We start from the raw sequence: 25,827 nt of genomic DNA on the forward strand, positions 1-25,827 counted from the left end.
AGAAATGAATTTTTGATTCTGGAAGGTTGCACAACAACGAATTTGGCTATAAATGACGGAAAAACCCCACGAAAACCCATCGTATGGCAATAAAACTTTGCATGGTTTGTTTTCAAGTCCTAACCTACTGATATATTGGTATAAACCCGGAAATTAAGAGTTTGATGCTAGGGGCACTTTAAGGAAATTCTTAAGAACTGCTCAGTCGTTGAGGACATTTTTTGCATAATCAGCACTAGGGCATGACCTACCAGAAAAAAGATGGACTCTCCTAAAGTCTCCTCTTTGAATCACGTTTGTCTGTTTCTACTAGGGGTATCTGTGTGTTGCCCGATCTTCTTATACATAATAGCAAGCCCTGATATCCTAGCAGGCACTACCATCCGAACTTCTGCTGTCTTACTTGCCGAGGGAATTTCTGGAATTCTAACAAACATCTTTGGGAACTGGTTCATTAGCCGGCTATCCTTACTGACGTCCCTGGTTATCGGGACGGTGAGTTGCGTGGCGTCTCTTCTCCTACTAATACTCGGGGGGAATGCATACGTCAGACTTCTGGCTGTGGCTGGAGTTAACTTTGCTGCGCAGTGGATGGCTGTGTGGTGTATGGGGCTCACTGCACATCTCCGAGATGACGGGAGACTTATTAGCGGCTTCGAAACAGGGAGGAATTTATCGGCAATCGTCGGTGCCTTTTCATACACAGGTAATCCAAATACATACTTGTTTGTCAACATTCATATCCGTGATCATAGTAAAGAAAATGAAAATTTCCCCTCGAATGGGACATTTGTTATTATTAATTTTGGTCTCAATAATCCCATCGAACAATATATGTGCATAATTAAAATACTTTATTTTATTATTTATCGGTCGCTGCTCACCACGGTCTGAGAAGGCCAATCACGCCGCCATTTTATGCTCCCGCTCAATGGCGAGTCACACAAAGCATCCATTTCCAGTGGCTAATTCAAGCGAGTAACCAAGATAAAAAGGTTTCCTGTTACGTCACAACTCTTTCCAACCACAGGATACCCAACAACAGGATATCCAATCATAACACGGATGGAACGCCTGGGACTATACTGTCGCTACGCTATTTCTTATCTGATCAATCTTTTATATTTCCTTAACCCATTGACTCCTGGCTTTTTTGGAGCTGAATTTACAAAAAAACAGACTGAAAACAGATACCTCCCCCCCTATTCTGAGTTTTATACAGCCCGTCAAAGTCAAACACAGCTGCACCTAGTCAGCGGTATCCAAGCTTTCCAACAGTGCTTTGCGGTCCCCACTTTTAATCCCTCGTCGATGTGCTGAAGCCAGCACAAGTTGATGGTTGCTTGTATTTTTCATCAAAAATACAGCTATGAGCATATTAGGAGAGTGTCTCAGGACATCATGAAGTCTTTTGGGGCATAATTGAGTGCTTTGTTTATGGATATTTGCAAGCAAAGGTGGATTCATGGTGATTTTTTCTTGTTTTTTCTTGTGCTTTGCCTGGATGAGAAAATAATATTCTAATGAATCACCACAGCTCTCCTAAATGCTGTCTTTTCTGAAACCAAATTGATTGTAAAATTGTTTACACTGCTATTCTGGGTCTGTATGACCTGGAATTGATTCGTTTGGCTTCGGGGTGAAAAGACTTCTAAAAAACCATCTGACTTTGGGGAGAGGAGTGTTGACTAGCCCTCCCCTCGTGAATTTTCCCCTGGATCTCCCAGAATGCTTTGCAATGCGTTAAGATATTTTCGTGGTTGTTCAATCCTTCAAGGAATGGACATTGTGTTTTGAGGCCAAGGAAATGTACCTGGAGGATCAGAATAAAGGTATCTATTTGTGTCTTGAGCTGTGTTTGCTGATCTCTCTCCCTTGTGTGGTATTTTGAGCGTTTTATTGAGAGGGGTGATTCTGCTTTTCTCTCCTTGTTCGATTTCAGATTTGTCAAAGAACCTGTGCTATTATTTGGCTTAAGAGTAGATGCCAACACCTTGGTTGGATGCATATCTGCAAGACCATTTATCCCTCAGACTGATGCCTGAGTATCTTCATCTTGTTGTGTTTATTTTGAATTTATGAATTTTTTGGGTTGTGGGTACTTCCCAAAGCCGGTACAGGCCGGTTGAGGGGTCAATGTGTTAAAGAAGGCCAATCACGCCGCCATTTTATGCTCCCGCTCAATGGCGAGTCACACAAAGCATCCATTTCCAGTGGCTAATTCTTGACAAGATTTGATTAGCAGAAAAATGGATTTTTAATTTTTTCCAATTTTTCCAAGCTTTTCCAATTTTTAAGTTAGCTTATTCGCCGAAAAGTGAAAAATGAATTGGCCAAATTTCTCATTCCTTATTTCATTTTCTATGAATTAAAGTTGTGTGAGCTAATTAGGAATTGAACAAAAAGATCTGGAAGCAAAAAGCTCATAGTGAATCGTTTTCCTCAGTCCTGAGGAAGGGTTTGTGGTGATGCAAAGAAATTTTTTGTTCAGTACAAAAATACCATCTTTTGCCAGGAGATAGCCCTTGATGACCTAAGTATTCTGTGAAAGTTTGAAACGAATCGGATAAATATTTTTGGCTTGAAAGGGTAAAATGTATTTTTCGAATATAATTAGCAATTTTTCGGTATTTTTCGACTTGAACAGAAAATGTCTAAAAAAAAAAATTAAGCCGGGCAGCAAAAATCAAACTTGATTGATAGAAATTATATAATTGTACATATTTGGATTAGGTCGTTGGTAGTTTTAGTATTTTTCTTAATTTTTGACAGATTTTTCAATTATTTTATGTTTTTCGTACTCCGTAAATAAGCCCGGAAAACGAGGCCTATATTTTCCATGGGACGTGGAATTTCACAATTCTTTTCACTCTAGGTATACAGCACTTATTGTACTTCCAATATATCAAATAAAATTTTGTGGCAATTAAAAACATGAGTTTTGATGAGGCGATAAACAGCCCCCACTGAGCGCTCATATTTCAACAATTGCAAGACAATGGCTGTCGTAAGAGCACATACCTTTGCATCGGGGCACCTTTTTTCGCCAAAACAAGTTCATATAAATGCGAAAAGTGGTCCTGGTAGACTATAAATAACATCTTACAAGGCGTATCTAACCGTAGAATTTCAGAAGAGCACTCGATAACGCTAGGTCAACCATTCGATCGACCTCGAACTAGACGCAATGGTACGCCACGCTTCCCGTCGAATTTAGTCCTTCATAGAAAGCTGTACTAGAAACATTACAGTTTCCCCGCGAAGGGACTAATTTTGGTTCTATTGTTTGTAGCTTGTAAGAGCTAAATATATTCGAAAAATACATTTTCCCCTCTCAAGCCAAAAATATTTATACGATTCGTTTCAAACTTTCACAGAATACTAAGGTCATCAAGGGCTATCTCCTGGCGAAAGATGGTATTTTTGTTCTGAACAAAAAATTTATTGGTCTGAGACGGTCACACTTAAATCTGGCGCGGTTTTTCGGTTTTACATATTTTATTCCGCGGTATTGCGGTTTCTCTAGACTGCGCGGTTTAGGGTTATTGACTTATTTGGACGGTTTTGCGGTTTTTTGGCATTTTTCTGTGCGGTTTCTGTACGCCCCCCTCCCTGAGCGCTAACCTCAATTCCTTAGACTGGCAATAGTCTTTCGAGTCCAGTCCATGTCATGACCAGAATGTATATTTTCAGCTTAGGATTCACATTTCATAACAAGTAAATTTTAAATCATCTTATATGTTACCGCATTTGAATGGCTTGCAAACGCGCCACCGCTTACATCTGCAACCAATCAGCGTACAGGAATTTTGATTAGTCTAGCAGTAAAGCTTAAAGGGGCAGTGTCATGGTAAGAGCTTTGCAATAGCTTTCCGGCCCAGACAGAATGAATTTCAGTCAAATTCTAATACTAACTTATGAGCATTTGTTACATGTGGGAAACTTGAATTCAAAGAAAATGACCACAAACTGTCAAATAAACGTAGTTTTTGAATAAAATATTGCATATTATTTTAACAGGGCATTGAAAGCTTAAAGCTCAACTGTGTGTAGACAATAACAATGACTCCAGACATGCATAGTACCATGACGCTGCCCCTTTAAAACATTTTATAAACATTACAGAGAGTAATCAGTCGTCGACTTTCTGTGGGAAAATTTGAGGACGCTAGTAGAAGCATAGGACAGCAAAAAGAGATGTTCAACAAACCACAATCACACAGACATAATAGACGGATGGAGAAAAAGTATTTTTTCAACATGATGTGAAATTGTATGTTATATTTTTCGCACTTTTATTATTGTTACGAAGTGACAGGTTTTTTTTTATATTATGTTCTAGATAGAGGCATACAAATTTAACGAGAAACCGTATTTTATAGAAACAGACAAATCGTTTGTATCTAAAAAATGGTCATTTTACATCAGGTTCTTTGAGTTTTCTATTGTTCAATTGTTCGTAAAACAATCAGCATCCAGTAATACCGCCGAATAACTATATTGTCCTGCACTGAATTATCTGAAAACTGCACAACTCGCTCATCCAATCAAAATCGATTAACTTTGTCATGTATATTAAAATACTATTCAAAACCTGGCCATATCGTGGATCTTCATATCTCCACAGTAGACTCAATATTACTCGATTTAACGACCGGTCTACCCTGACACTCTTCATACTGGGTTTCATATGCCAACCGGTGATTATAGCAAAATACAGTGTTATTCTCGACCAATCAGCATGCGCGCTGTATATATATTCTTTTCCTTATTTCTTTTCTTTGCAGCGTTAACAACCTGGCTGTGCGTGTCCCCTCAGGTTGCCATGACGACAAGCCTTGTCTTTCCGATCCTCAGTGCTATAATATATGCTGTCCTGGACAAGACAGCAATTAACGAAAACGTGAAACACAGTGATGAGTACACCGAGCTAGCGACATGCGAACAACACGAGGACGCTCCGATGAGTAAGTCTCTAGACTCTGATCAAAGCACCGGGCAAGACAAAACTCCTGGCTTCTCTGACTGCAGGAAAGACGCCAAGTTAGAGAAAGACCCCGAAGAGTCATTGCTCTTGATTTGCTGGAAAGTGTTCCCTCGCTTTACTTATTGCTACATAGCAGCCACTAGTCTGTGGCTATCGAAATTCGCCATACTGACTACAATAGTGAGCCCTAGCTCTTCCATCGCCCCTCGAGACCATTATCAGTACTACTCCCTGGCAATTAACATTCCTCGATGCGTAGTGGGACTAATATACTCCGCATACTCCCACTTCTTCCCTACCAATAGGGTATTAGGGTTTTGCCATATCTGGCTCATCTCTACCGTCTGCCTTGCCCATATGATGTTCTTTGTGTTCGTCTCATGGTACCGCTTCTTACCGGGTCTCGCGGTGACTCTCTTGTTCTGCGCTTCGTTCGGGTCTGCTGAGGGTTGTATGTGGGTGTTCGGGTTTATTGGGATAAAGGATATGTTCTCCAATGTTCGGGACGCTGGATATGGTCTAGGTATTGTACAATCTGCGAGGCAGTTCGCGAATTTGGTGGCGGGTCTGCAGGGGGTGAACCTAGAGGGAATGCTGCTCAATCACTGTAAGGAGGAACTACTCCTAGGTGATAACTGCTTAGCCCGGTCGATTTTTGTAAAAGGTTGGGAGCAACTTCATTGTTCTAAGCACTAGATGAGATTAATCTTCGGGCCTGTAGCCAGAATCAAAATTTTACACCGGATGATAAATCCAACAATAGAAGGTGTTTTATCTCTTACTTTTCAATTGTAAAACACTAAACTTCAAAATTTTACCGACTGGCGAGTGTCTCACTTGCATAATGCTGGCTACTGCCCTTATCTTTCAATGCGATGAATACTACATCAGGCCACAGTGGTCATGATTGGTCGAAACCCATTTCAACTTTGTATTATTCTTTTATAATTTCATGGCCTTATATTCGTACTCATGGCGGCTAGTTAACGGCAACAAACCATCTATATTAAACATATAGTGGGAGAAAAATTAAAAGATAATAACCTGCGTAGATACCTTCTAAATTCACTAAATTGTGCTGTCTCGATCATCCTTTGAGATAATTTCGTTTCGTTTTATTCTTTTTTGTTTTCTGTTTCGCTTTCCTTTGGTTTATTCGCTCTTTTCTTGATGTTTGTATTTTTTTTGTATTATGCGATGCATTATGTAATGTTTGTATTATGCTCTGGTAATGTTATCAATATTAAAAACAAAGTTCCAGAGGTAGACATCGATTTCGCCGAATTTGATGCGCGTCATTTCTGGTGACAGCAGGAGGCAAAAAGTATGATTTTATTTCTCGGGTCCATGCCCCCTCCTCTACTAACGTAGTGCTAATGATTTGTAAGAACATTTGTGCATTTTCGATATCCCCCTATAACAGCGCATTCCCTTGGGAAGAATCTAATAATAATCTAATAATAACAATTATCCCTGGCAATTCCGCCCACAACCCCTCCCCGCTTTCATCCAGTAAAAGGTCCCCCAAAAGAAATCCTAGCTACGGGCCTAATTATTGAATCAACTTCAATAACTACATATAATTTAGCTTCTAAATTTTAAGCTGTTTTAACAGGGTCGCTACTAACATGAACGTTTGTTGATATTTCCTTTGCATTTGAAAGATTTTTCTCATACGCCCTTGCTTTCTGAACGCAAGCCATCAACAGTGAAACGTTGTTTTTTTATTTTTTACCGCTTTCAGAGAAGCTTCCTTCGTCTCCGGGAATGTCGTTATCTAGCACAGTTATCGAGTTTTCAGAATATTTCAATTATTCAGAATGTTTTTCTGAGTTATCGAAAAAGATTCTCGTTCGAAGCTTTTGCAGTGCAAAGGTTTGCCGTGCAGACGTAGCGCTTTTTTAAAAATCTTACAGATAGATTTGCAATAAAATCCGGATAATAGTGTCGTCTTTGTAGTGCTGTTTCAGGTGCTCCTTGTCTATGTAAGGGTACACCCCCAAGGGAAAGCATTTATTAGAATTCAATACCCTAGAAGACAGAAAAATATCGCCAATCTTCTTTCATGAAAAGTCTCCTCCCCTCCAACCTGGATGGTTTGTGCTTCTTATTCTTCTTGCCCCAATCAGTGTTATAATAAGCATTTACAATAAAACTCAATATCATACATACTAATACTAATTTGTTTATTTATTCCTACCACAGCCATAGGACTGAATTACAGGAACATTTACAAAACATTTAAATACTTGACAGAAACAAAGTCACTGAGCCTCTTGGTTCTTGACGGTGCAGCACGTCGGGTTACATTCGATCGCAGCCGTACATTCAATCGTACAGCCGTACGTTTGCGGTATGGTTATAGTCCTTGACAATATAAGTTTATGTACAGGGTTTTCTTCTGATAAATTACACATGTATTTTTTACAGAGATCTTGCCTACGGCTTTCAAGGTCTTGAAGATTAGCCTGTACAAGTGCATTATCATAATTCAGATTCGGGTAGATAACGGAGAGCGTCCGCTTCTGAATCTTTTCTAAGGAATACTTTTATTATATTTAATGGTGTTTTTTTATGAAAAGGAGCACAGACAGTCAGTCCCAGTCAACCCTGCGCGCGTCTAGTTGTTGTCTTAAAATGTTTTGTAGCAAAATATTCTATGTATTTAGATATTATACAGAACGACGATGACATTCTGTTTGCCCGGATCATCACTCCTAACCCTCCTCCCCCCCAACCCAGGTCCGCCCTGGAAATTGAAGTCGGGACCATTGCTCTACCTCAGATACAAAGAAATTCACAATAAAAATGATCCTTAGCAGGCAATTGCCAACACCCCTTTCTCACATCCAGATCAGGTAGCGTTAGGGAAAACGAGTATAAAAAATTCATAAAATTCTTGCTATTCAAGTACTCCATAACTTTGAAAAAGTATGTGATGTGATGACTAATTTACGACAGAACACCGTTAACCTGAACTCTGACGTTAACTTGAACTCAATGAATTTGTGTTCGAGTTAGTGGTGTTCTACTACACGCGTTTTAGCTTCTCTCGTCACGAGCCTTGCAAGCTCTCTATAGCTATGCAGAAAAACACTGCTATTTCTGTAAGATGCTTGCATATCATGGCAAAGTGTCAGTGCGTTGAATACTCGATCTAGAGTTGCCCAGCTCCCCACTTCGCGTGTCCACGCAAGTAAAACCTGAGTACACTGCTCTATAGTATCGCGGTGATCATGAACGCAGCTTTCGATCAATGTCTCTGCAACTGGAAGACGTCGCGCCACGGATTTCCAGGCTTCCGATCTATGCGTGGATGTTAGAATGTTGGCAATGTCTTCTATTCTAGCGAAACTATTGAGTGGCAATCCAAGGATGCGTTTGCCTGTAAAAAAAATGTGATCATTTAGTTTTCAACAGTATTTTGCACTTTCAGTAATGGAAAGACTTAGTTTAGGTCAAGAGGTTTCGGCGATTGTTCAGCGACTGTTCTAGCTTTTATGTGGTGGAAGCAAAGCTAGCCAGTCGTAGGTCAAGGATAGATGGGGAGGTTAAGGCACGGGCAACGAAATTTTGGAATATATTCCAATAATATTTCCAATAATACATTTCATGTAAAATGTTTCTGTCCAAGGGGAGGGGGGGGGGGGGGGGGGAGAAGGAGAGAATAGGAAATCCCCTGCAACTGCTAGCTGGTCCGCAACTAGCTTTCATAATTTTGTAGTATTATAAAACTTTAATAATATAACAAAGCAAGATGGAGAGTCAAAATGATTGCAGGAAATTGGGGCTTATGGGGAATCGAAGAGGAAGTGACTTATGTAACTCTACCTTCCATGAGCAGATCCGCAATATATCTCTTTCTAGTGTTTCTAGCCTCGTGAGAGCCATCCTCTCTTAGCCAATGTATTAAACCCTGGTGGAAGTCATAATATCTTAGCCAATGTTCGTTATATCGGGAGAACAGCAGGAAGAGCTGGAACAGCTTGCGCCCGCCACCGCTTTGCCAGTTTGTTAGACACTCTTCGACTGTACAAATCATGTCATCTCTGGGTGATGCTTGCACACCTCGGGACAAGAGCTTTATGATTTTTCCTTTATGCTTTTCAATCACGTCTTTTAACAGTTCCATGTCGTTCTTATCATCGATCATGATCCCTAAACAATCAGCGCCACAGTCCTGCGAAAGAGAAATTTGATCCTGCAACAGCTAAAGGCATCGAAGGAGATGGGGAAGTGGTAACATATGCCTTAGTGGTGTGCATTGTTCATTATGAACACCTATAAAAAAATGTTTCCTGTGCGAACGGCAAATATCGATTGAAAAATGGCAGTTCTACGAACGAAAGTTACCACGGGCACATATTTCAACCGAATGCAGGAGAATATATCATTTAAGGCCACCCACAAATGGCTCTGGCAGCGCTGGAGTTTATCTTTTATGAATCATTAGTAATCGTCAGCACCTTTCGGTCTTGGAACTGTTATTTGAGTTTCTCCTTTGCACTGAAAAACGTTTGTTTGAAATAAGCGTATGCGCAGATGAGTTGCCATTTTGGAAAGATTGACTGACACTGTCCGTAGACAAGCTAACAAAAATACCAAAAAAAGTAGATGTGGAAAACAGAGAGGTATGAGTAAAGTCTAGGGAATAGGGATATGGTGTACTTACCAACGGTCTGAGTCCGGAGACTTTAATATCTGAAACAATCCTTCTTGTTGATGAGAGGACAGTCAATCGTGGCTCATTATATCCAAGGATTTTTGTATTTTTGCAGTCAGGTGATTGCTGGACTTCTATTCTTTTGACAGAGGCTTTTCCAGGCTCACCAAGAAATCTAAATTCAATTAACAAGCCGTTAGCCTTTCGAGAAAATTTAACCTAAGAGATGTGAGCGTTAAGGTTTCATTTCACAAGAAGCCTGCAGATGTTAACAAGCACTTTTTGTCATCGTTCATTCAGTCCAACTTCCAATTGAGAGCTCTAGCTTTGCATATTGGAAATCGATTTGGACGCATCACCTTTCGCTGAATAATATTTACACGTGGAAGGGGTAGCTAAAACTTTGTCTAGCTCTCGATAGCTTTATTCAACTTATTAAACTTTATTCAACTTAATTCTCGGTGACCGCTCGTTTGAGTTATTCGCGTCTAAGCTATGGAACAGCCTTCCTCTTCAAATTAGCAATGGCACAAATATTTCAAACTTTAAAACACAGCTTTCAACTTTCTTATTTAAGATGGCTTTTAACCCTTTAAGTTCTTGACCGATATTGTCCTCCATAGTTTTATTAAAATTTTATACTTATTAGTTATTGTATTAATTTCAATTAATACCTGCCTGCCTGCCTGCCTGCCTGCCTGCCTGCCTGCCTGCCTGCCTGCCTGCCTGCCTGCCTGCCTGCCTGCCTGCCTGCCTGCCTGCCTGCCTGCCTGCCTGCCTGCCTGCCTGCCTGCCTGCCTGCCTGCCTGCCTGCCTGCCTGCCTGCCTGCCTGCCTGCCTGCCTGCCTGCCTGCCTGCCTGCCTGCCTGCCTGCCTGCCTGCCTGCCTGCCTGCCTGCCTGCCTGCCTGCCTGCCTGCCTGCCTGCCTGCCTGCCTGCCTGCCTGCCTGCCTGCCTGCCTGCCTGCCTGCCTGCCTGCCTGCCTGCCTGCCTGCCTGCCTGCCTGCCTGCCTGCCTGCCTGCCTGCCTATCTATCTATCTATCTATATTGGTTTGTAGAAAAAAAAACACTTATATACTATCTATGTAAAAAATTAACATAAAAATAGGGCGTGAAATTTGAATGGCTGTTATGATGAAATTGAATAGTTCAGCTGTTGCATAACAAGGCTTTGTTCCTGTGGCGGCACGAAGACACTACACTAGCTCGTTACGCTTGTTTAAAGTTGATAGCTTGGGTTGGCGGATAATGATAAGTTTTTCTTTGAGGCAGAGATTACATCTTTTGCTAGAGCTGTTGTAGGTGGAGTGAGATGACAGGATTTTCCATGAAATAAAGTCTTCAATGTCGTTGTCTTTAAGGCTCCATATGTACTTGCTTAGTTCGGTCGAGTTTCTGTGTTTAGCGTGTCGGAATGAGGCGGTGTGGTTTCTATATCTTGTCTTGAATTCGTTCTCGGTTAGTCCTACGTAGGTTTCGGAGGTGTTGTTGTCCTTTCTTGTTACATTGGCTTGGTAGATAACAGATGATTGGAGGCAGTTTCCGTCAAGGGGGCACGTGTTCTTTTGTCTGCAGTTGCATGTTTTGTTATTGGCGGTGGCGAGGGAGGTGGGGGCGTCTTCGGTTGTTATTGATGAGGCGATTATGCGTTTGTTGTGGCTGTCAATTATCTGCTTGGTGTTGCTCATGCAGCTATAACTGATTTTGATTGTGTTCCGGTTGAAGATTTTTCTGAGTTTGTGGTCTTTAAGGAAGTGCTTGTCTATGAGTGAGAGGAATTTGTGGCCGATGTTGGTGCTTGTGTTCTTGCTAAAAGGTGGGTTGTACCAGATGATGTTGTTGCGCTGGCGGTTCTTGCGTTTGTTTGTGGTGTTTGGTTCGTAGTGTAGCGTGTAGTTATATCCACTTTCGTCGAGTGCTTTCTGGTATGGCGGGGCGGCTTGGTTGAAGGTTTCTTTGTCTGATGATAGTGTAGATAAGCGTTTGCTGATACTGGCAGGGATGTTCTTTGTGATAGTAGGTGGGTGGTTGCTCTCGCGGTGGACGTACTGTAGTGGGGCGTTCGGTTTGGTGAAAGGCTGGTAGGTATTGCGGTTCAGGTCGAATGTGACGTCTAGGAAGTTGACTACTCGCTTGTTGGCTTCTATGGTGATTCGCAGTCCGTTGTTGTTGAAGATGCGGCATAGTTCTTTTTTGATATTTTCTGTGTTTTTAGGTGTGGCGCTTGTGATGGCTAGTCCGTCGTCGCGGTAGAGTCCTACGTTGATGTTGAGGTCTTGGAGTTGGGAGAGGAGGAAGTTGCCTACAAGTTCGCATGTTTCAGCGCCGTCGTAGCTTCCCATTGTCACATCGAATGTCGGGTTGCCTTTTTTGTGCCAGGGTGTTTGGTTGTGAACTAGGATAGGGCTCTTGGCGTGGGTTATGATGTTTTTTTCTTCAGCGGTGATGCAGTCGTAGTTAGCGGCGAAGTCGAGGGCTTTGTTTAGGAGTTCTTGGCTGATGGATGGGTAGAATTCCACTATGTCGAAACATATAAAGTTGGATGCTGTCTTGTTCTTTGTTGATGTCGATTGACCAGTCGATTACGGCTTTAGTGCTTTTCCATTGGTGAAAGTTACGTTTTGTTGCGATGGTGGTGTTGATGCGGTCGAGGATACTTTTGCTGATCTTGCCTATTTCGGACTTGGTAGGGTTGATGAGTCTGCAGGTCGGTTTATTAGCGAAGTTCGGTTTGTAGTCTTTGAGTGTTATAAATGCTTGTTTGTTGGCGGTGGTGTCCATTCCATCGTCGATTCCTAGTTTTGTCGCGATGTTTTTGTTTTCTTTGTGGATGGCTTGCGTGGTCTCGGGTGGAGCTTTCTTGTAGGATTTTGTTATGTCTTTTTCTAGGAGATTCTTGTAGGCTGACGGTTCTAGTTTATAGAAGTTGGTAGTTTTGTCGGCGGCGACTAGGAGCTTCGGTTCATTTTTTATGCGGTCGCTGTCTTCTTTTAGTTTGTTGAGGAATGGGCTGCTAGCTTCTTTGAATTTTACGGACTGGATCATTTTCAGCATGTCGTCTTCAAAGTCTTTTAATTCATAAATAGGAGGAGGGTTTTTGGTCGATTTGAAGCCGTGCGTTTCTTTTGAAAACGAAGTGGGATCGGGGTTGAGAAAGAAGTAGGCTTTCCAGCGCATTCTGCGTAAAAAGTGCTCGGTCTTTTCGATGAGGCGTTGAAGGTAGTCATTACGTGATGGTAGTGGGATATTCTTGGACGAGTAGTTGATGCTGAATTTTTCCATTATGGGTAGCCGTAGAGTGCTCGACAAGCCGAAACTTGGAGCTATGATAATGCGTGAGTGCAGGCGTTCATATAACAGTGCTCAATTTTATCTGGCCAGCGGAGAAATGAAGCACTTGTTTTATTAAATTCTATTTTATACAAACCACTAAATTTTTTTTAAGATTAGGCTCGGTTATTATTGAGCTAGTGCATTGCTTGGCATATCTTTTAACTTTCTGGTGCAGTAATAAGAATAATTCATCACAGAACTATGTAAATATCAATTGTTGTTGTTGTTTTTTTCTGGGATAATGCTATCCCAGAATAAAACAACAGCAAATGAACTAGATATGGAATGATGATTTTCAACTGTAAGAAAAAAACTTTGAACACCAATCAATTCATGTAATATTTTCTCTAAAGTTTTAACATTTTCAGCGGGAAATCCTTGGGAGATGTAACAATTTTTTATTGTCTCTGTTTACTATAAGTTTACATTTTGCAGAGTTGAAGTCAAACAGAGTTCAGTAATCCAGTATTTTATGCTTAGGTTCGACAAAAGAATGGCACTGAATTCAAAGTCAGTCAACAATATCAATATAAGCAATCAGGGGTTTTATTAGAAGGCAGATACCGGCGGTGAACCGCCTGCTACTGCCATGCTTGATCTCCTATCAAATAAAGTATGATACACCATTTGTGATTAAATACTAAATTACATCACGTCATTGTCACTATTATCTATTCTCGATTTTCATTGTTTTTCTTTAAGCTGATTGTCTGTTACTTTCAAACATATATACTCTGCATCGCTTGAGAATCGTAGCGTTTTTTGGGGGTCATGGATAATTTTTAGCCCGAACTACACAGCAGTCTTTCTGATCAAAAATAGCGCCTTCACTGATGAAAATAGGTAAAAGGAAAACTTGTTCAGTATTGTTCTATTCTTTTTTTCATGAGAGGTCACATCTGTCATTGTTGTAATTTGTACTATACAAAGCAGCAGTAGCAATCAATCAGATGATAGATTTGGGAGAGTGTGAATCAAGCTGTTGAACCCTTATGACTTGATATATTGTTACCAATTGCATCATCATTTATAATGGAAAGTAAAAGAGATGGAAAACAATATATATTCTGTTTTCACATGAAAAATTGCACTATCTATTCCGTTTTTACATGAAGAATTGCACCATTTCCATTGTTTTTATTTGATCAATTATTCTATGCATCGAAGCTACAGCCCCCTACTTCCCAAGCAGAGCCTTCTACATCAAAAGTTATTGAAACCCTTGAATATGAGCGGCCGTTTACCGAAAGTTGAAAACATCTGCCATGTGAAAAGCATTTCGCAAAAGCAACATTTGCATGATAAAAATTAATCGGAAAAACAATCAGAAATTGGCAGTTTTTTTACCATACTCAACAAATATACAATAGAATTTAACACATTGAAAGAATTGTTATTGACAGGATACGGAACGGAGTTGACAAAAAGTTGAGAAAAGAGCAGGCTGGCTATAGAGGAGGGAGAGGAACTACGGAGCAAGTATTTATACTGAGAAACATCATAGAGCAAGTGAATGAGTGGCAGGCAACTTTGTATGTTAATTTCATAGACTTTGAGGAAGCCTTCGATTCAGTCCATCGTGAGAGTTTGTGGGTAATTATGGAAAAGTATGGAGTTCCAGAGAAGATTATGCGCATTGTGAGGCTGTTTTATGAAGATTTCCAGTGTGCGGTCGAAGATCAGGGTGAAACAGGAGAATGGTTCAACATAAAGACGGGGGTAAAGCAAGGCTGCAATATGTCCGGGCTTTATGTTTCTATTGGTCATGGACTGGATATTGCGAAGGTCAGTTGGAAAAGGAGAAAATGGAATACGATGGGAATTTACATTTAAACTGGACGATCTAGACTTTGCGGACGACATAGCATTGCTTTCCTCAACAAGACACCATATTCAGGAGAAGACAGCAAAGCTGGACGGCGAGGCTAGGCGAGCGGGATTGAAAATAAACTTAGAGAAGACGAAGATGCTAAGCATAAATGCCAAACAGAATGGAAATATTGTGATCAATGGAAAAGAAATCGAAGACGTCAGCGAGTTTACGTACCTAGGAGCAAAAGTTTGCAGAGAGGGTGGTTGAAAGAAAGATCTCAGAAATAGATTATCAAAAGCAAGGAGTGTGTACACAAGGCTGAAACGTATATGGAACTCAAAGAAGATCATGAGACGGACAAAGATAAAGATTTACAAGTCGTTAGTACTTTCTGTTTTATTGTACGGTTGCGAGACGTGGAAGATGAACAAGAAAGATGATAAATTGCTAGATGTATTCCAACAGAAGTGTTTGAGAAGGATATTGAAGATTAGTTGGGAAGACCATGTAACGAATGAAGAGGTACAGAGAAGAGCTGGAGTACATCAATTGAGCAGTGAAGTGAAGAGAAGGCGATGGAAAATGATCGGACACGTGTTGAGACAAGGAAGAGAAAATGACTGCAGCGTAGCATTAACATGGACACAAGAAGGCAGAAGGAAACAGGGAAGACCCAAAACAACATGGCGAAGGACTGTGGAAAGGGAGAGAGGCGAGGCGGGGTGGAGGAACTGGGACGAGGTGCGGTCAAAAGCAGCAGACAGGGAAAAGTGGAAAAGCACTGTGAAGGCCCTATGTGCCACACGGCACGAGGAGGACAGGTAAGGTAACATTTAACACATTGACCCCTCAACCAGCCTGTACCGGCTTTGGCAAGTACCCACAACCCAAAAAAATCACAAATGCAAAATAAACACAACAAGATGAAGATATTCAGGCATCAGTCTAAGGGATAAATGGTCTTGAAGATATGCATCCAACCAAGGTGTTGGCAACTCCTCTTAAGCCAAATAATAGCACAGGTTCTTTGACAAAGGAAAAAAAAGCAGAATCACCCCTCTCAATAGAACGCTCAAAATACCACACAAGGGAGAGAGATCAGCAAACACAGCTCAAGACACAAATAGATACCTTTATTCTGATCATCCAGGTTCATTTCCATGGCCTCAAAACACAATGTCCACTCCTTGAAGGCTTGTAAAACCACGAAGATGCCTTTACGAATTGCAAAGCATTCTGGGAGATCCAGGGAATAATTCACGAGGGGAGGGCCAGTCAACACTCCTCTCCCCAAAGTCAGATGGTTTTTTAGAAGTCTTTTCACCCCAAAGCCAAACAAATTAATTCCAGGTCATACAGATCCAGAATAGCAGTGTAAACAATTTTGGAATCAATTTGGTTTCAGAAAAGACAGCATTTAGGAGATCTGTGGTAATTCATTAGAAAATTATTTTCTCATCCAGGCAAAGCCAAACAAGAAAAAATCATCATGAATCCACCTTTGCTTGCAAATATCCATAAGCAAAGCACTCAATTATGCCCCAAAAGACTTCATGATGTCCTGAGACACTCTCCTAATATGCTCATAGCTGTATTTTTTATGAAAAATACAAGCAACTATCAACTTGTGCTGGCTTCAGCACAACAACAAGGGATTAAAAGTGGGGAACGCAAAGCACTGTTGGAAAGCTTGGATACCGCTGACTAGGTGCAGCTGTGTTTGACTTTGACTGGCTGTATATAACTCAGAATAGGGGGGAAGGTATCTGTTTTCAGTCTGTCTTTTGTAAATTCAGCTCAAAAATAGACAGGAGTCAATGGGTTAATCCACCACCCCTAGATTTTAATCAAAATAACTAGGCCTTTTTAGACTTGTGCTGTGAGATACACTAGTGGATTGGATCACATATATGCCATTTCTAGCAAGTGAATATCTTTAACCTAGAAAATAGAATTTTTTTTTACTTGGACATGACTGGAATCATTGATAGGGATGATATGCATAGCTTTTTTAGAAAAAAATGCCCAAGAAAACATCAGATTCAGGCAATGTTTTGTGATAAGATTACTTTGACGGTGAATATACAGGAAAAGTATCAAAAGTTTGTTGACACTGCTGCTTTGAATTTATAAAGGCAAATATTTTTATAGAGTTTGGGTTCCCTGTGGTTTCCCAATGGTTTTAACATAAAAAATTATCTGTTAGAATATCATCACATAACTAATGGAGGCTTGTTTGTCTATCAAGCAGAATTTGCTTACACTGTTGTATGCGCCTAAGCTTTCGAAAAAGGCATTGTTCTCAGGCAGTGAGGCAAGCATAATTTTTTAGGGTGTGTTGGTAAACACATTGACCCCTCAACCGGCCTGTGCCGGCTTTGGGAAGTACCCACAACCCCAAAAAATCATAAATGCAAAATAAACACAACAAGATGAAGATATTCAGGCATCAGTCTAAGGGATAAATGGTCTTGAAGATATGCATCCAACCAAGGTGTTGGCAACTCCTCTTAAGCCAAATAATAGCACAGGTTCTTTGACAAATTTCAAATCGAACAAGGAAATAAAAGCAGAATCACCCCTCTCAATAAAACGCTCAAAATACCACACAAGGGAGAGAGATCAACAAACACAGCTCTAGACACAAATAGATACCTTTATTCTGATCCTCCAGGTTCATTTCCATGGCCTCAAAACACAATGTCCACTCCTTGAAGGCTTGTAAAACCACGAAGATGCCTTTACGAATTGCAAAGCATTCTGGGAGATCCAGGGTATAATTCACGAGGGGAGGGCCAGTCAACACTCCTCTCCCCAAAGTCAGATGGTTTTTTAGAAGTCTTTTCACCCCAAAGCCAAACAAATCAATTCCAGGTCATACAGACCCAGAATAGCAGTGTAAACAATTTTGGAATCAATTTGGTTTTAGAAAAGACAGCATTTAGGAGAGCTGTGGTAATTCATTAGAAAATTATTTTCTCATCCAGGCAAAGCCAAACAAGAAAAAATCATCATGAATCCACCTTTGCTTGCAAATATCCATAAGCAAAGCACTCAATTATGCCCCAAAAGACTTCATGATGTCCTGAGACACTCTTCTAATATGCTCATAGCTGTATTTTTTATGAAAAATACAAGCAACCACCAACTTGTGCTGGCTTCAGCACAACGACGAGGGATTAAAAGTGGGACCGCAAAGCACTGTTGGAAAGCTTGGATACCGCTGACTAGGTGCAGCTGTGTTTGACTTTGATGGGCTGTATAAAACCCAGTATAGGGGGGGAGGTATCTGTTTTCAGTCTGTTTTTTTTTGTAAATTCAGCTCAAAAATAGCCAGGAGTCAATGGGTTAATTTAAATCAGTTACTTTCCTCTTTTCTTGTTCAAAAGCAGAAATTCAAGAATTTTTTAGTACAATAGATGCCTATTTAAGGCATGTCTCTCTTTACTTTTCAAGTCCATTTTAAAAGTATGCTCAAATAATGAACTCAATAATCAGCTCTATGGGTTATGTTTTGACCTTGTTTAACTGTATATCAGGTACATGGAAAAACTACTAATTTGATTTTTTTCTTTTCTAGGTTGCATTCAGAAAAACGTACAAGGTTTTTATAAAAGAAGATGAAAACTTCTGCGTAAAATCACGATTTCATGCTGTGTATGTTCTATCCTATATATTGTAAAGCGCGCTCGATCATCTTGTCACGTTAGAATGCCTTATAGAAATCAATAAATTATTATTATTATTATTATTATTGTTGTTGTTGTTGTTGTTGTTGTTGTTGTTGTTGTTGTTGTTGTTGTTGTTGTTGTTGTTGTTGTTGTTGTTGTTGTTGTTGTTGTTGTTGTTGTTGTTGTTGTTGTTGTTGTTGTTGTTGTTGTTGTTGTTGTTGTTGTTGTTGTTGTTGTTGTTGTTGTTGTTGTTGTTGTTGTTGTTGTTGTTGTTGTTGTTGTTGTTGTTGTTGTTGTTGTTGTTGTTGTTGTTATTATTATTATTATTAATGGTGGGTCCAACCACGGCAATAGTACCTACCTTATTAAACTTAATTTTCGCGTCACGTTTAGATTCGTAAAAGATTCGCGAAAATAGAGTGACGCGCAAAATTAAGTGTCGCGAAAATTAGGATGCGCGAAAATTAAATGGGTACACAAGAAGCTTTTGGGAGATTATTGGCCCTTCGATAGGCTTAATGGAAACATTTTGCCTATTTAGTCATCTAATGTACATATAGTACGGTAAGGGGGTGAGTTGAACTAAATTTAGCCCACGCATCTTTTTGTTATAAATTGTTTCAGTTTTGATTATTACAGCACATTTTAAGTCCACTTGTTTTGCTTGAATTTATTATCCCAAAATCGCGAAAATAAAGTGATCTGGTTTTTACAAAAAAAAAGGAAAATCGCGAAAATAAAGTATCGCGAAATATCGCCATCTCAAAATCGCGAAATTTTGACGTCGCGAAAATTAAGTGTAATAAGGTAGTCACTTTCGGTTAAATCTCCACATACTGCGGTCTGCGCGTTTCTTTCCCTCGCAACAACGCTTTTATTGCGCATGTGCGGATGGATTAATTTAAACGAAGTTGTCAAAAGGCTATTTACGTCCTTGGGTAAACCAACGAACTGATGAAGGTCGGTAAACGAACGATAAATTCAGAGAAAACATGAGAATTATTCACTGAGGAAATCTCCTTATCCATTGTTATTCGCATATTTAAGAATCGACTAATAATAATTGTTTTATTGATCGTGTTTCGCTGAACACCGATAAATCGCTCTACTTACGCCAATTTAGTCGGGTACATTTCGCTTGAGGGAACCTCTGTGAGCCCTCCCACTAACTCTGGGTAGATCTCGTCTTGTGCTCGCAAATCGGGAGAATCGAATCCCAGGAAATGGTAGCCATCGCCTGAAACAACAACAACAACAAAAGATAGAGATGATACGAGCTGAACGGTACTTAAAGTTGCGAACCCATTTGCTCCACTACACAACCACCATACCGTCCTAGGTTATAGTAAGCTATATTTCCATTTACTCCTACAACTCACTATACCGTCCTAGGTTATAGTAAGCTATTAACACATTTTCTCCTGCACCACCCTACCGCCTAGCCAACCAACAATTTTTGTAACCGCATATCTGGTTTGCATCAGGCAGTGCGAACATAGCGTGTTCTTTAGAAAGCGATGTTAACTGGAAAGTTGAAACGTTCAGATGAACGTTGAATCTGGCAAGGTTGAATCTGGCAAGCCAGTAAAACTAAGCTGGAAGCAACCTCAGATTATATATACAGACTTTTATAAAAACTTTTATAACAAGCTAGACCGACTTTTATAATATAAGCTGTATATACAATAAAATTGGTTTAATTAACGAATACTGTCTTTCTACTTGAAGCGGACCTATTTTCCCTGCGTTTGCCGTTTTAGACTATTAACTCTCAGTTATAAAAGATATCTGTATGGTATACCTTTAGTTAGTTTACCTTTTCCCTTTTTTGTCACATTTATAAAGTAGGATAAAGAGAGCATAAGATAAGAGAGGGACACTTTGGTATTACCTGCGCGCCATGTCGATTCCGAATCTGGCTGTTTTTAGTAACCACCACCCCACCACTGCGCGTGAGGATTTGCTCCTTTTATTTTGTCCTACTCCCCCGCGGGTTGCGTGTTGTTGTTTTGCCAAATCGATAGGAATGAAAAGAGATCATGTAAAATAACTTGGAAGAAAAAAACAAGTCTAACTTAAGCAAGATTGGCAAATATACTCACAGAAAGCTAAATCCCTGAATATTTTTGACTGTTTTGTTTGTCTGAGCGGCGAAGTCAAGTGAAGAAAAAAGAAAAAAACCGACGAGCGATAAAATGGCTGTGATATCGCGTTTGATTCAAATCCCGACCCCAGCTTGTATAATAACAACATAATAATATAACATACAATAATAACAACATCAAAGAAGTACAGCAATATCTCCCTCTTCATTTTCTCACTATTACAAAAGCTCAGATACTTCAGCTTGCTGGCTTTGATCATCACAAAAATGCAATCCCTCGCTACAAGGATAGTTTTATGAAATGTATTTTTCTTCGATTCCTTCTCAATTCAACGGAATATTCACAAAAAACAATATCATATCTAATGTCTAACTTACAGATTTCGTTTGTCCATTAGGAAGACATTCATTAGAATGTTGAGAAACCACGAAGAAGCAGCAAGTTAGAGCGAAAACGGTGTTTGTAGCACGCGGTTTTCCGCTCTTGATTTTGAATGAAGTCTCGTTTTTGAAATCTTGCAATCCTCGAAGTACTAACATCCCCTTAATAAACCGCAACTGCCCGTATCCTAGATCCTAGATGCTAGAATAAAATTTTCGATGGTATTTGTGCAAATAGGGTGTTTTTTTTTTTCGGTTTCAAGTCACAAAACAGCAGCAAAAAACAAGATGTAAATGCCAAAGCGCGGGGTAGGGTGAGTAAAAATGCTCACGCGCAGTGGTGGGGTGGTGGTTCCTAAAAATAGCCAGATTTGGAATCGACATGGCGCGCGGCGTAATACCAAAGTGTCCCTCTCTTATCTTATGCTCTCTTGGTAGAATTTAACCTTGAAGCCATTAGTCCATGACCTTGTAATTCATGCTAGACAGTTGGTTATGTTGTAATTGTTGGTTAAAAGGGGGTATTCGTGTCATTTGCACCTAGGGCGAAGAGAGGGGATAGGAAGGGTTGGGGGGGGGGGGGGTGGGGGGTAGCAGGCACAAAACTAGAAGAGTTTGGCGCGTGGCAAGAGGAGTAGTGTTGCAAACAAAAAAGGGGTGGGAAGTGTCAGACATGTACAAAGGGATATTTCATAGAGCTCTTTGAAATAAAATGAAGCCTTGAGTGTGTTCTATCACTTGGTATATCTTTAGGAGGTAAGACCAGGTACTCCTGTCGTTCAATGCGACAGGAGTCGAGGGGAGCAAGAAATTGCGGTTGCCAACCTAGGAAAAAGTTCACATACAAGACGTGTTGCAAAGTGAATGAGTGGCTAGCCATTTCACCTTACCTTTAACGACTTTGGGTAAAATGGTAGCCACTACTACGCAAAGTCTAAAGCACGTGGCATCTGATGAAGTAATGTAACAATACATGTACACAAATTGAGCATGCTTCAAGAATTTTTTTATTGAAGCAGTGTGACCATTAACCGCACGAAGTGAAGAGCTAATCAGATTCCATTATATAGATGCTGTGGTTTTGCTTTTGTTTGGATCGGGGGCATGTTAAATAGCCGCTACGTACCCTCCAAGCGTACACGGTGCTCCTGATATTCGTGCGCTGAGCAGCTCAGCAGTGCCATGTCAAACTTGTCCATGTCTGGTTCACTCATCTGGAATGCGGCAATGTAAGCTGCCACCGGGACTCGCCTCACATACGAGGCCAATTGAGAGGCATGCGCAACCAATGATCCAACAGATGCTAAAGTCCCCAAAACGACCCATGGCCAGAGACTGGAACAAATAACATCATAGTTAGCCTGGATTTAGATCATAGAAATAAGATATTTACCTTCATATTCTTTACATAATATAATGAAATAGCATTCAAGATTATCTCAGTACTCCTGTACAATATTTTCAATGGGTAGTTACTGGTTCTGGTAGCGCTTGGTAAATACGATTTTAGTCAATATAAATAGGCTGCCTAGACACCGATGAAAAGGTCGAAATCCCGCAATGTTTTCTAATTCTAAATGTATTTAACTTTTATTACCTATTCATATTTATGAAAATTAATGCTCGTATTCTTAGTTTACTTTAGAAACTATTGTTATTATAACTTTTTCTTCTTACATACTTCCCAAAGACGCTTTGCCCATCAAAAATATGCAGTGTTATAGGGTGGTGCAAGAAGACATGTGTAAATGGCTCACAATAACCTTGGTATTTGCTATTATAGGAGCCTAAGCTTGGTATAGGCTATTAGAAGCAAATGGGTTAATGACTTGCATAACCATGGGCGGTAAAGGGTTGTGTAGGAGCAAATGGGTTAATGACTTGCATAACCATGGGCGGTAAAGGGTTGTGTAGGAGCAAATGGGTTAATGACTTGCATAACCATGGGCGGTAAAGGGTTATGTAGGAGCAAATGGGTTAATGACTTGCATAACCATGGGCGGTAAAGGGTTGTGTAGGAGCAAATGGGTTAATGACTTGCATAACCATGGGCGGTAAAGGGTTGTGTAGGAGCAAATGGGTTAATGGCTAAATATAACCTCTATAGAGTAGAGTGGTGGCAAATAATGGGTTAATGGTTTACAATAACCTTTGGCGATAATATATAGATTTAGGCACTGCCTAAAAGCGGAGCCAGCATGACTTTTTTCCGCATAAACTTGTGTAGAACCCCCCTTCCCTGGACTTTAATTATGCATCATGTTCCACCACCCACAAAAAGACACCATATGAAAAACATATAAAGATTGCATGTTCTATAAATACTGCAATTATTATTAAAATATGTCCTCCCAATCCTCCTAGGGAATACCTAGAACAGATATGTTTTTTGTTCTAGGTAAAAAAAAAAGTATTTATTGACATTACTAAAAGGATATCATTGACTAAACTATACTTGATAGACAACTGATAAAGCAAAATTAGCAAAATAAATTTATGCTTTGATTAACAGGGAAGGCTTTCAGGTGTGAAAGCAGGTCATATTTATTGTAAAGTGAGGATCAATTAAAGTTCCTCAAAATTAAAAACAATGAACAAATACATATCAAATTCCTATACAAAATAAGTATATCAGCAAATCACACTATCATAGTGGATTTGAGGTAAAAGCACTCATTCCCTGCCTGTACTGTCCCAATTCCTTTTACTTCTTTAAATTACTTTACTTAACTTGCAAAGATAGGGCTTTATCATTTTCTTTCTTTTGTGTAAGTTTCAAAGTAAGCAATTTAAAACTTTGCTAAGGGTGGACTAAAAGCACTCCAACATATTTGAAAAATATTTTATTATACAGTTAAGAACCACATAATTATAAGAACCTAGAATAAACCTGTTAACCTAAAATTATCAAATTAGAATCCTTTTTATAAGCATCTATTAAGCCTATAATTTGAAATAGGTTGAAATAGGAAATTGATTTCTAAATTGTTTTTATATGATCTTAAGGGATCATATAGGAGACCTGTTTTTTTTTATTAACATACTACCTCAATTACTTTACCATGAGTCATTGTAATAGCAAGAGACTATTTATGAACCTAAATAGCCTAAATGTCACTAACCACACATTATACAAGAAAATGTCAGGCTAACTTGGAAAAAGACTAGGGTTTTTACTTTTATAACTCTGGTTCATTTTTTAGAACCATTTTTCCCATTAAAATATTATCTTACTTTTTGTTACTTTATATGTGTTTATTTTTGGTGACCTACATTAAATACCAATGCCTTATATGTACATCCTGCCCTGGGTCATGCCTCTTAGCCAGCAGCTTGTGTCTCAGCTTGATTTCAGAATCTCTGGCTGAGATTAACCTGAAAAAGTTTGGAGAAAAGCATTTAAGAAAAAACTGGTAATTTCCTTACGATACAAATATTATACCACAATAACATAATTCAAAGAACCTAAAAATAAAAATAGTCCCAACTGAAATTTTCTAAAATGATACCCATTACAGAAAATGAACATATGAACTTTGCTGTCTCATAAAGCTCTATGATCTGATGAGCCAGATGTTGAAAGAGCTTTTATAGAAGCTGCAGAGGCAAAAAACCATTGCTTTTGAGCAAATTGCTCCTCTACAAAAAAGCTGTCTTGGCTTTCTACGAAACCTGAATTTTACTCTTGGACCACATTATATTGTGACATGAGATAAAAAAGTTTTTTAAGATAACATTGAGGTACCCAGGGTTATTGAAAATATTGTAGGTGGTATAAAAACAAGGCATATTATTAGGTAATAAAAGATCCTACAGGTCCTAATATGTATGTGGACCTTTTTTTTTAAATCAGGCTCACGGCGAGTGTAGGTTTATTACAGAGTTTGTATGAGCGAACAAATCTCGTTGAAATAAATAAACTGATTTGGAAATAAAACAGTAGCTTGACGTTTCTGCTACTCAAACCCGCCATTGTTTGCCATTTTAAGCTGTTTTAGCCGCTGCAAATTTTTCCTGTCGCCTTCTGTATATAAAATAGACAAGGTTGCAAATCCTACCAGCCGGGGTAGGGTGCTTCGCATCAAATTCAAAAAACTACTATTCATGAATGAATTGAATATAAGTTACCAGAGCTGTCAACTCTGTCACAAGATTTTGGACCTCATCATAAACCTAATTTTTGTGAGAATGTTCATACATTCTCTGTATTCATCCGCATTGGCTTCTTGTTTTTTTTTTCTCTCACATATTTGCTGTATTTTATCCGATTTCACAAGATTTATGTCCAAGTTGGTTTGACAGCTATGATATACTAGAAATAAAACCAAAGTGATTTTTAATTCATTTCAATGAATGATTGGTCAAATTCTCACAAAGATGAGCAAGGCTTAAATTAATTACTTGGGTAAACTCCAGCTTTCTTTGGAGAAAGAAATACAGAACTGGTTTCCTAAAACATTAAAGAAATTGAGAGTTGGTCTCCTTATATATTCTAGGCTGTATTTATATGATAAATACAGCCTAGAATATTTATTCCCTGAGGTAAGTACTTAAAGTAAATTAAATTCAACAATGAAAAAGGTGTTCAAAGTTTGAAAACAAAACAACTCCAAAAAATCGTTCCGCTAAGTACTTTAATACAATACGCTAACTTACCTACGTCTGCCAGTGCAAAGACAAACACATAGGAGCACTTGTCGGAGAAGGTGTCCATAAAATTAGCTTGTTTTTTTTTTCTTTATCTTGTGGCTTACTTTGACATTTCAGCTGACCTTGACTCGAGCACAAGACTTGACTCTTCAAAACTTTCAAGCATGCTTTTACACAGTCTTTTGCACATAATTAGCCAAGTTCATATCCGTGGTTAGCATTTCC

General features: G+C 39.4%; 2 protein-coding genes across 5 annotated transcripts in view; one reads left to right on the forward strand and one right to left on the reverse strand.

Moving 5' to 3' along the window:
- Positions 1–225: 225 nt before the first annotated feature.
- Positions 226–6,253, forward strand: LOC5518536. The gene is made up of 2 exons (XM_001638426.3): positions 226–706; positions 4,788–6,253. The coding sequence occupies exons 1-2, from the start codon at positions 262–264 to the stop codon at positions 5,681–5,683; spliced, it is 1,341 nt and encodes a 446-aa protein (XP_001638476.2). The 5' UTR covers positions 226–261; the 3' UTR covers positions 5,684–6,253.
- A 903-nt stretch (positions 6,254–7,156) lies between these two features.
- Positions 7,157–25,827, reverse strand: part of LOC5518589 — a 38,833-nt gene continuing 20,162 nt past the window's right edge. For 2 of the 4 annotated variants that reach the window (XM_048720640.1, XM_048720637.1), the window contains 6 exons: positions 24,226–24,327; positions 22,079–22,287; positions 19,581–19,704; positions 9,660–9,825; positions 8,819–9,188; positions 7,157–8,372 (listed from right to left, as the gene is read on the reverse strand). In XM_048720640.1, coding sequence (XP_048576597.1) covers positions 8,005–8,372; positions 8,819–9,188; positions 9,660–9,825; positions 19,581–19,704; positions 22,079–22,287; positions 24,226–24,327 — 1,339 coding nt within the window. In that variant the 3' untranslated portion in view covers positions 7,157–8,004. The remainder of the gene's footprint in view (positions 8,373–8,818; positions 9,189–9,659; positions 9,826–19,580; positions 19,705–22,078; positions 22,288–24,225; positions 24,328–25,827) is intronic. The other 2 variants (XM_048720638.1, XM_048720639.1) reach the window with 2 other exon arrangements.

This window comes from Nematostella vectensis, chromosome 13 (assembly GCF_932526225.1).
Source record: "Nematostella vectensis chromosome 13, jaNemVect1.1, whole genome shotgun sequence".
Lineage (NCBI taxonomy): Eukaryota > Metazoa > Cnidaria > Anthozoa > Actiniaria > Edwardsiidae > Nematostella > Nematostella vectensis.

What these genes read in the sequence shown, in the direction of transcription:
- LOC5518536 (XM_001638426.3), top strand. Translation starts at nt 262, where the DNA reads ATGGACTCTCCTAAAGTCTCCTCTTTGAATCACGTTTGTCTGTTTCTA. An exon ending in CGGTGCCTTTTCATACACAG is followed by an intron (nt 707 to 4,787) that starts GTAATCCAAATA and finishes TTTTCTTTGCAG; the next exon opens with CGTTAACAACCTGGCTGTGC.